The 11,493-nt window shown below is 47.5% G+C and overlaps 1 protein-coding gene across 1 annotated transcript in view; it reads right to left on the bottom strand.

Moving 5' to 3' along the window:
• The window catches only part of RNF169 (ring finger protein 169), a 12,705-nt gene that overhangs the window by 1,087 nt on the left and 125 nt on the right, over positions 1 to 11,493 (bottom strand). Inside the window, exons 2-5 of the mRNA XM_009329021.1 lie at positions 4,716 to 4,862; positions 3,164 to 3,276; positions 2,328 to 2,427; positions 2 to 183 (exon numbers count right to left, since the gene is read on the bottom strand). Coding sequence (XP_009327296.1) covers positions 2 to 183; positions 2,328 to 2,427; positions 3,164 to 3,276; positions 4,716 to 4,793 — 473 coding nt within the window. The 5' untranslated portion in view covers positions 4,794 to 4,862. The remainder of the gene's footprint in view (position 1; positions 184 to 2,327; positions 2,428 to 3,163; positions 3,277 to 4,715; positions 4,863 to 11,493) is intronic.

Genomic DNA, 11,493 nt, shown 5'->3' with positions numbered 1-11,493 from the left:
GAGTCTGGTATTGCTCTCGGGGGTGATGGATCTCTCTGGCTTGTGCAGGGCCGAGAGGGACGAAACGGGGTTGAGAACCAGGCGCTTCTCTGCTGTCAGGTCTGGGGCGGAGAGGCAGCGGTTGTTTTGGGTGGAGGACAAAACTCCAACCAGCGGCGTCGACGTGCTGGTGACGGATGGCACCTGCAAGGCAAGGCACCACAGCTCAAAAAGATTGTCAACTGAGAAGAATACGGACAAGCATGCGAGAGGAGAACAGGAGAACGTGAGGCTACCACGCTCAGCTCCTGCAGCGGACCAGCTGGAGAGCTCTCTGGAACAGCCGTGGCAGCCTCTGCCGGTCACGGCACGTTTCATGGCTGATCTATAACATAAGCAGGGGACACTGGGGTCCAGCACGATCTGGGTCTCAAATTTATTTCACTGTAAGAGCTGTTCTTGCTGCTGGGACAGGGCAAGTGGCAACCACTCCGATGGCAAAAAGCTTGAAGCAAGGCAAGACAAGGAGAAACCGAGAGGCACTGCACCACCCTGGCTGAAGGAAGCCGCGCTCTTCGAGGGAAATCACCTCCAAAGGGTTTTTTGCTCCCTACCAAGCCGTAGGAGAGAAAGAATAAATACTTGGCCCAGGTTTAACACACTGCGCTGCAAAACGTCATGAGAAAAGGTGTGTATGTGCCCGAGGCAGATTGGTGGAACAACCTCGATGAGTGGTCCCAGGCCACACCGCGGCCACCACAACTGGACACTGCCTGAGACAGCCTCCAGCAGAGCTCCAGAGCAGCATTTCTTGTCAGCTCGTCATCTCCAAACCCACCCCTTAACGCTGCTACATTTGGAATGTGAGAGAATCCAACCACAAATAAATCAGAAATCAAAGCCGCACGTACGCAACTGCAAATGGTATTATTCTTCTCTAAGGTGAAATGATTTTATCCAGCAGCTAGTTTGAACAGCGATAGCCTTTCCCTGCTTAGCCCGAAAGAAAGTTGTTTCTACTGGCTTATTTTGAGGTCAAAATAAGTTTATGGAACACCCTCGTAGTGCAACTCTTAATTGGCCAGGTCCAGAAGCCACCTATTTAAAAAAGTCCTGGGAGGGAAGGTCAGTTACAGGCCCTCGCTTTGAGCTCAGTCCAGCTCCCATCAGCTTAGACGGGAACTGGACCGTGGTCCGTGCTCACCACCTCGGAGCCGCGTAATTCAGGGATCACCGGTCAACTTAGTGTGCCCAGGGGGGATTTTACCATTTCCCGAGTAACATACCCCAACCAAACTGACCTTCCACAGGACTGCAGAGGCTTCTGTTCCCTATGGGATCTCTGGAATTGAACCGTTCCCTTCTCCATCTGGGATGAAACTGAGCCCAGGACGGAGGGGTGTCGGCACGAGGAGGTGGCACGTCCTAGCAAGCGGCCCCGGCGGAGCAGTGTTGAAGCTGTTCCAGGCTGAGAACTGACAGCTCTCATGATTTAAGCTGCTGCCGCCAGCCACCAGGATCCCGCGGGCCAGAGAGGCACATCGGAAAGGAGGCAGAGCACGGCCTCAGAGACGGAGATTAGTACGAGAGCGAGCGTGCAAAATTTGCATCTGCTGGCAGGGCCAAACAGCGGGGCCAGCGGTGCTGCCAGGCACGGCGCAAGGAAAGGCGTTCGCCAAGGTCATCTCCAGTGAGCGGAAGGTACCCAGCGATTACAGCTGGAAGAGCCTGAGGAACCTCCGGCTCAGATTTTCAGCGGTGCTTCGTGCTCACCGCTCGTTTCGAAGCACTGCGGTGCCCTGAAAAGTCGGGCCTGTTGCACAGGGTAACGGATACGGTGAATTCACTTGGCCTGCTGGATGCGAGGGGAAGCAAGAGCAGGCCAGCTCTTCCCGTAGCGTGGAAGTGCAGAAGAAAGCATCCGAACATCAGGAGAGCAATGAGTTTTGCTCTGTTTAAACAGCTTTGGAAAGAACAGGAGAGAAAGGGGGAGGAAGAGAGGATTTTTTTCTAAACTTCCAGAAGATTTTTCTTTAATCGGCTGGGGATTCAGCCTTGAAAAGAAAATTAATTACAAGACAAAAGCACGATGAGTAGCCTTCCAACTTCCAATTATCCTCCAGCGCTAACAAACAACTCGGTAAGCTGTCTACTTTTCTGCTTAGTAATTTCTAACCTAGCAGCGTTTTATTGTGAGCTGCAAGGAAGTGATTGGCCCCATGGCGATAACACAGCACCAGCAGCGCCGCAAACGCAGTTATTTTATATCTCCAGATTACCGGCGCTGTGTAACCTCAGATAAGAATATTTACACACAGAAACCCCATGTTTCCAGACGCAGCCGGTACCTTTGTTTTGTTGGCCGGGGCTGATCTCTGCCTGCTCTTTGATCTCTCCTGAATGGTGTCGTTGCAGCTCCGACTCCTTTCCACTTTGGCGGTTAGGTTCCTGAAAAGCAGATGCGTGAAAAGAGGAGATTGTTCATGACCTTAGGAACAACCAGCCCAACAGCCCTGGCAGCAGCTACCTGTGGGGGAGGCATCAGCCTTGGCAGCGCCCGGCTGTGAGAGATGCCTCCTACGCCCTCGGGATAAAGGGATCCAGGAATCTTGGATCTGCTGCAGAGCCCTGGTCTGCGTTCAAGGCCTCCGCACGAAACGCACTGACACCTCCACCTACGGCTTATAACTAATTGAGGTCAGAGCTAACGACGACGCGGTGGAAACCCCTGTGCTTCTCATGTGAAAACACACTTGTTACTCAGCCGCTTCCACTGCACCACGCAGCAGCTTTCACGGATAAGCTGTTTGGGGCCGACGCTATCTCTCAATATCTGTACTGGAGGAGGATCCAGCACTCTTGAGTTCATCATGCAGAATCGTGTACTTTAATGATTTCTGTCATTTAAATCTACAGGCGATGATTCTTCTGCTTCGTGGGATCAACACTAACTTCGTTAACCCCCAGGGTTTTGTAACAGGTAGGAGGTAATCAGACAGACGCTATATCCTATCAAGTAGTCTGTTCTAAAACTCCAGAAAAATTATTACTTATTTTGGATTGGAACAACCATTTTAATTAAATTTAAAGCATCTCAGGTACGTTTAGAACAACGGTCAAAAGAACGTGAGATTTACATCTCTAATGAACATTAGTCAGCTTGAAGCAAGTCTCAGCATCTTACCCTGAAAGGAAAGCAAAGGAGTAGGCACTGGTCTTGGAGACAAAAGCCGACCGATGTGTTTGCTTCCCCTGGAATGGTTCTTCGTTCTCTGAATCCGAGAGACGTTCAGGAAACTGAAGTCAATCAAGGAAGAGTTAGCTGACATGCACAACAAAAAGAATCCCTTGGAAAAAAAAGCTCTTCCTTGCAAAGATATTAAAGATTCCAAAAGCCCCCGTTCCGATTACACCTGGAGGACGTAAACTGAGAATGCAACCTGCCGGCAGACACACATGCTCGTGCGGCTCTCTTCTCTGGAGCTGTGACAGCTCAAAGGCTGGCCCCAAAAGCATAAATAATACAAAAATAAGCACACAGCTCCTATGTATAGCTGTCAGTCATTGAGGAGAGTTAATTTATTGATCAAGGAAACGTGAGAAAGTCCTACAAGAAGGGTACTACGGGGCGTTATTCAGTACCCACGTATCAGCCTGTCAGTCTTTAAACCTTAAGAGCATTTCCTGCGGAGCCTCACAACTGAAATGAGAAACAGGCAAAACTCAGCATGAAGAATCTGTTGGACTACAGTATCGGTCACCTACACTGTAGAAGATTCACGGAGGTATGTTCATGGAAATGCATATATGCCTGAAGCTCAAGGATACCCAGAGCAGAGCGGTTACCTCTACAGATTTAACTGATAGGTTTGGAAGAGCTGCACCTTCAGTCATGAGTAAAGTGGGCAAAAGGGGGGACAGAAACCTCTAGAAGAACATCTGTAGTCGTAACAAACCTAGAAGACAGTTTCCATTAACGTGGATCTTTATGATCTGTTAGCTCATAGCCTTCAAGGGCTGTAACGAAGTCAATCAACTAACCCTGGAATCACAGAATCATTAAGGTTGGAAAAGACCTCTAAGATCATCGAGTCCAACCGTCAACCCAACAACACCATGCCCACTAAACCATGTCCCTCAGCGCCTCATCTACACGTCTTTTAAATACCTCCAGGGATGGGGACTCCACCACTTCCCTGGGCAGCCTGTTCCAATGTTTAACCACTCTTTCAGTAAAGACATTTTTCCTCACATCCAATCTAAACCTCCCCTGGCACAACTTGAGGCCATTTCCTCTCGTCCTTTCACCAGTTACTTGGGAGAAGAGACCGACCCCCCCCTCGCTACAGCCTCCTTTCAGGTGGTTGTAGAGAGCCATGAGGTCTCCCCTCAGCCTCCTTTTCTCCAGGCTAAACAACCCCAGCTCCCTCAGCCGCTCCTCAGCAGACTTGTTCTCCAGACCCCTCACCAGCCTCGTTGCCCTTCTCTGGACACGCTCCAGCCCCTCGACGTCCTTCTTGGAGTGAGGGGCCCAAAACTGAACACAGTATTCGAGGTGGAAAGCTCCCTATGTCAAAGGATGAGCTCCCAGTTTCAACGGGCAGGAACAGGAGATACTCAGCTAGTCAAGGTCTTAAAAAAACTAGTCCTTGTTCCAGGACTGAGTCTGAGCAGCATTTCACCTACCAGCCAGTGCCTATGATGTGGATGGGAAAGAGAAGCACAAGCTTACTTACACACTCTTGGTTCACTTTAAGCACTAAAGATTCGTCTTTTTTCTGCTGTTCTTCCATTTTTCTTTTTCCTACGTCCATGTCATCTAGAATGAACTTGTGAATCAGATCCTCAGAAGCTTTTTCTTCTTGTAGTTTTCCTTCTCTCAGCTGGAAATAATGACAAAAGAAACAGCGTATTTGAAATGTCTGAAGTCCTACACCTGGTTGCCAACAAGTGATATTCCAAGAGTCTGGCCACATAATTTAATTTCGTCTTCATTTCTCTACTCTAGAGCAGAGCCACTGCCTCCCTCACTAGCAATAATGGGAAGATCGGTTTGTTTCTACAGTGCTTTCAGGTGCACTCTATACAAACACCGTGGATATTTTCTTCCTTGCAAAACAGCAAAGGCACTGTTAGGTCCAGGGTTTGGCAAAGAGTTCTCTGCCACACCACCTCCTAAAATAGAGAGACGAAAGCTTTTGTCTCTTTGTAGATAATCATACTACAAATAAAAGTGTGCAAAACGGTAGTTTCATGCAAGCTACGACATTTCAATTTTAGTCTTCCAACGGACTTCAACACAGTACACACAATTGGGCAGACATACAGACAGCATCACCTAAATTAAAATCGGTTAGATACAGCAATTCCCACGTTGAAACCTACACGCTATATGAAATCCTACTGTTCCGTTGACGCGTTGGGACGGAGAAGATCCAGAGAGATTACCCAACCCTCCGATGGCCAACTGGAGGCCCAAGGCGTGAATTCAGTTTATCAGCTGAAGCGCAAATGCGGATGAGAAGAGCAAGTGAATGCCAGGATCTAGGACGCAAGGACCCACAGGATCCTGCCTGCTGCACATCGAACAGCCGCTGCCGGCGCACCAGGCTGGACAGACTTGCTTTTACCTCCTGGCTTCCTCCTCTGCCCCGCGTAGTTAACCCCTTACTGAAATCCCCTTGCTTTTTTAATATATTGCTGCAATCTAAGAAGTCTGATCCAAAGAAGGCACCGAGCACTTTCAGCCTTGTTGGTATCACCTCCTATGAGGAATACTTCCCCTGTATTTCCTTTTGTTTTTCTCTGATTCCAGTGCATTCTTAGATGTTTTCTTGCTACTTTTCACCACCCTGGCAATTCCAAAAGGCTACGATGCGACGTTATTTTATCCCCGTGCTGCACTACTGCGTTTCACGGACCTGAAGGCTGCACAAGAAATCCTACGGAACTGCCAGGGCAGCCCCAAGCTACGTCTTGCTGCACTTCCCATCCTTTTTCTGCACCGAAGCCTTTTTTGCTGTGCCTTCCAAACTGTGCCTCTTCCATTAACTGCCAGCCCCCATACACTCCCTTATCTTCCCAGAAGATCCCCTACCCATTCTTGAGCTTGTGGAAGCCCAGTAATAAGGCAAGTGGGTAATAAGAGAAGTGGATTTCAGAGAAGTGCAACACTTTCCTTCCTTCCCTCCCTCCGAAAAGCACAATCCATCGCTTAGTGATCCCTTTTAACCAACCAAGGCCGATCTTCAGTGTCCACAAGCTCCTCCCGGCCAGGCTCTCCCTGCAGAGACTTCTTTCTTCCTGAACCAAAGGATTAACCCCAGCACGGTCCACGACTCCAATGGGCTGCCCGTCCTGCTGCTGCATTATTTTGCTCCCCCTTACCTAAGGAATCAAACCCCCCATTTCTGCCAGGACCTCTTTTCTGCAGACTTGCTACTCAAAACCAACAAAACCCCTTTTCTCCTCCTTTCCACCACCTTCTCCTGATGAACAGGCTCTGCAGTACGTACTTCACAAAGCCCCACCCGGTCATCCCTGCCCAGGATAACATCACCCAGCTCCCTTCTCACTCATTACCCAGCCATTCACCCAGCTTCTCTCCAACCTCTTCCTCAACTTCAGGCTTACACATAGGCCATGAATAGTCTACATATCTATGTATATATAGAATCACAGAATCATTAAGGTTGGAAGAGACCTCCAAGATCATCGAGTCCAACCGTCAACCCAACACCCCCATGCCCACTAAACCATGTCCCTCAGCGCCTCATCTACACGTCTTTTAAATACCTCCAGGGATGGGGACTCCACCACTTCCCTGGGCAGCCTGTTCCAAGGTTTAACCACTCTTTCAGTAAAGACATTTTTCCTCACGTCCAACCTAAACCTCCCCTGGCACAACTTGAGGCCATTATATATATTTCATATACCAGGTTCTTCCTTCTTCCTCCACCCAACCTCTGTGCAGAAGTTATCCTCGTCTGGGACAACAAGCCTGACCTTTAACTGACAGGTCTCCACCACACTGATGAATCACAGCTATGGCTAAGCACCAGGAAATCAAATACTTCTGTTTATTCCTCCCATTTGAGTGCAGGCACCTCGGATGCTGAAGAAGCTGCCCTGTTACATTCCCTCCTGTCCTCTGACACCGCCGCCGTTTCCCCCTTGCCTCCCGGGAGAGCAGCGCTGCGGGACCTGGTGCCATCCAGTAAAGCTCGAGGCATCCACGGCAGCTCGAGCACTGACCCTACAGCACTGCACGTAAAGGCAGCGGGCGACGCTGCCAACAACGCCTCATTCTTCCCAAAATATTCAGTATTTTTCTTCCCTGCCACGGGGGGCGGGGGGAAGCATGGACACGCGGATGGCAAAGAAAACAGAGTTCACGATGCATTACACGAAAAGCACGTCATGGTTTTCAGACTGGGAAGGACCCCAACCCTCCTGAATCCAAACCCCCAGAGACGAGGAAGAAAGAGGTAGGAAGAGAGAAGGTAGAAACCAGGAAACCCCCCCCCGTTTGGCTGATTGTGAGTGTTCAGCAAATGTTTTCAAAGACTGGTTTGACTTCTCGTTGAGAGTTGTTTTAAGATGTATCTTTAAATTCCTGATCTATTAATAATCTCAAGCAATAACTACAACACAGTGTCTGACTAATATAGATGATGGCCACATGATGCAGACATGATGAATAGTCTGCTGTGCGTTTCATGAACAGTGTTTCTGCACTTTAAGGAGCCTTTTTTTAAGTATCTGAAAAACAAGTTCACATCAAGATTTATCATAAAGATGACTCTTTCTGGCCAGCTGAAATACTGCCCGACACTTGTGTCCCTTCTGTATTTCTCACATGGAAGAAAGCTATAGGGAAATCTTCACTTTTTTGTCTAACTTATAAAATTACACTCAACTCCCAAATCTAAAGCCACAAGCATATGTAACAACACACAGGAATATTTAAGGATTTTAGGCCAACCCATGGCACAGTTAATGGGTGCAAGCACAACCTCTGCTGACAGCGAACAGTGAAAAAACCAACACCAGGATCCTAATCCTAATTAACGGGATACAAAAAGGAATTTAGGTCCAGAATTCAGGCTGCAAACAAAAGCAAACTCTAACGATAAAATTTGTACTGATGAAACAAATCATTTGAAGTAGCCTAATGTAAATTATCTCCCAGAGAATTTACTTACAAACGTGGCAGTCCTGTGCTGAGGACTAGAAACTGAAACGAGCTGGTGTGAAACATCTACCCTGGGAGAAGTATCTTACATTACCTGCGTAGCATCTTCGAAATACTGGGTGCAGGACCGTCAGCTGCTGTTAGCAGGGTGGTTATCAGAAACAGCATTTCAACCTGTCTGTAGCACTTTCGGATCGCCCGTTTGAAACTGCAGGAAAAAATACTCCACAAGCAATCGCTAACTTTTTGCTCAAGAATTGCTCGAGAAATGAGAATTTCAGGAACGCCATTCTTGATACTAACATTCATTTCCAAAAGTTTGGTAAACTCACGTTTGACATCTTCTCTTCGCTCAATAAACTGTCCGGGTTTGCTTGCTCGCTCCCCGAGCCTGCTCCGTCTACCCATGCCGCTGGAAAGCTGCATGTCAGCACATGCCTCAGGTAGGAGTTTCCCTCCCGATTGCGTGTGATTACAAGCAATAGACTGCTCATGACAGAAAGACAGTTTAACAGGATGAGTTAGGTTTTTAGTACACAGAAACGGTATCCTCCTTTGGAAAAATATAAAATACAAGAGCACCAAGTGCGCTGTGCAAAAGAGGAAAAAAACCATCTCGCGATCCTGCACAAACAGCAAACGTTTCATCTCATTCCGAAAGTCAGTTGAGAAAATTACACTACGAGATGATCCACTTCAAATAAGAATTCTTCAGTACATAATTACGGTAACTACTTTGTTTTCCACTGCAAAAGGCTGGGAAGCACGTCAAGAGCTAGGATTTATAAAACAACTCACATCTGGGAGACGTAAAAGCTTTTGAACGCTCCTCTCCCTTCCTCAGGAGGAAAGCCAGCACGGGTTATCCCCGTTTCACGGGCAGGGAAGCTGAGCTGAAATCTCTTGCCTCGAGACACAGTGGGAAGCCCAGTTATACACAAGGTTCGATTCCCAAACCTGAGTTCTCACCTCCTCCTGCCTAATTCAGAAGTTCAGAGACACCAAGAAACTCTCACCAAGTGGCAACAGTCACAATGTTGCCTGGAATAAGGAAAAAGCACAACTGCATCATCAGTTGCCATTTTGTCAGCAAAATTACATCGCCCTTTTCTCTTAGATGATGATTCAGAGAATCTCCCCCACACACCAGCTCTTTCAGACGAGGTTCCTAAAAAGCGAGTTTAAGTCGGGAGGGGAAAGAAACCTGTATCCAATCTGCCAGTGAGCAAAAAGGGGAAGCCAGCAGGCTGAACAGGAGCGAGACAAAAACATGCCCAAAACGCCAGAAACATGTTGAAGTATTTCCTTTCGACTGGTGGGGAAGTGAGAAGTGTTGGCACTGGACCGCACGTGGTATCTTTCTGCTGAAGTCAAGCGGTAGATGCGAAAACCTCTTCAGCTGCAGTCTGACTCTGCTTCAAATGTGCTTAATTGGACTTTATAGAAATCGTATTTGAAGTCGGTGACAGAGTGATCAGGATTAGCAAACGGTGACAAAGCACCCACTTTGTCCTGCGCGGGTGCAATGCTCCTATAAATTTTTTGATGGACCATGGGAAAAAAGATGGTTTAATCCTTCCAGACGATCTGGATATGCATCAGTCCGGAGGCACGTGGAAGAACTGCAGAGCTAAGATCCTGTCCCCATGAACTCGGGCGGTTCCTGCTCCTCTGGACACCCGGGAAATTCTGGCCTTGCAGCTGGATTGAAGGCATCAAGCGACAAGTCTGGCAGGATCAATGATGAGTTAGCTCCAATACCATCATGGAAAGTCTCCCACTCACTATTACAGAGAGATTTATAAAACCCTAGCAAGGTTTAGAGTTAATACCTATATAAAAAGCTTTATTTCTTCTTTAAGCCAGAGATACCCTGAGCATACTCATCCTAAAGGTTACAGTGAGAAAAAAAACAAACTGCCAAATACAGTGATGCACGTTTAAGTTAATTGACTTTTACATGAATTTTTCATGTAAAAAAATTTACATGCACTTTTACATGTGCACTTAAGGCTTACACTGCTGCCTAAACCAACTGCTTCTCAACGAAGTGTCTCACCGCTGCTAAAAATGCCACGAGTCACAAGACTTCATGCACAAAGCATGCTTGCCTCCCCAGCGAAAGTCACCTGGACCAGAGAAGAGTTTGTGTTTCTTAACGTCACTTAACGGAAGGTCACAGTCAGCCAAAGTTATCCTAAATAACCTGCGGTGACACTGCCCATCAGTGTCACTGCTAATTCCACGCATAAAGAAGCAGGAGAGAAGACCCTTCTACACTTTTAATTGCCTCCTCACATATATGCATTTCCCAGACGAGTTATTTACCTTAAATATCATCCAAGCAGTATTTCCCTACTTAGCATCACTCAGCGGACAAGGCTATTCTTCTAACTAAACATCACCTTCCCAGCCATCTCTACGGTTGTTGAGATCTCCAAGAGAAAACCCAAAGAAAATTCTTCAATGATGAAAAAACCCCCTGTTCCTTCTCCCCAGCAGGTAAACTGATCAGCGAGAGGTTGGACCCATCTCAAAGGAAAACGACCATCGCAGAGATCAAGGCCCCGGGACAGCGATTACATCTATTGACAGAGACACCAGCAGCGGGGCAGAGTCCACCGTGTTTCGGCAGGGCGGCGCGCAGGTCCAGGCAGAGGCAGGGAGGACAGAGGCAGGAGCTACGAGTGGCAACGCGCACGTCTTAGCAAGTTACGGGCGACTCTCACGAGAGGGGTTGCAGTGGAAATCATTATCCGCTCAGCTGCAGCAGTCATCGCTTTCACAGTAACGTTTCTCACTTAAAAAGCAGGCAATTTCCATAAATGACTAGCCACTGGAGACGTTTCAGTGATTTAGATTTAAAAAAAAAAAAATCCCTTTTAAAATGGAGAAAATATTTTCCCAGACTTTAACTCCAAAACAGCTGAAAAGCTTTTCTTCCCTTCTCAGTTTTTTGTCTTTGACATTTTTTCCTTGCCTAAAATTAGACAGAAAGCTCTAGTTTGGAATAGATTGTTTCTGAGAAGGATGTTACTGCAGGAGATGCCTTATGCTGCAAAAGCCTTTATGGAATTACATCCACAAATACTGATGCTCTAGTAAACCCTGTACAACCGAACAGTCGCTCAAGGTCCACCAAGGAAGGTACATTTCCATGTTCTGGAAGGCAGCCTAAGACAGCAAAATCTGGCTTCTACGTGCTCGATTACTGCCAACATTTTCCTGAACTGGCTGAACAGCATAAAGGGAATAAATGACCTTTGTTACAGAGCAGGAATAAAAAGCCCTTCAAGCTTCCTTAGAGGTAGGACGGCATT

This window comes from Pygoscelis adeliae, unplaced genomic scaffold, assembly GCF_000699105.1.
Source record: "Pygoscelis adeliae isolate BGI_AS28 unplaced genomic scaffold, ASM69910v1 Scaffold297, whole genome shotgun sequence".
In the NCBI taxonomy this organism is placed as follows: Eukaryota; Metazoa; Chordata; class Aves; order Sphenisciformes; family Spheniscidae; genus Pygoscelis; species Pygoscelis adeliae.
The sequence above is the reverse complement of the archived record's forward strand: the minus strand, read 5'-3'. Positions and strand labels throughout refer to the sequence as shown.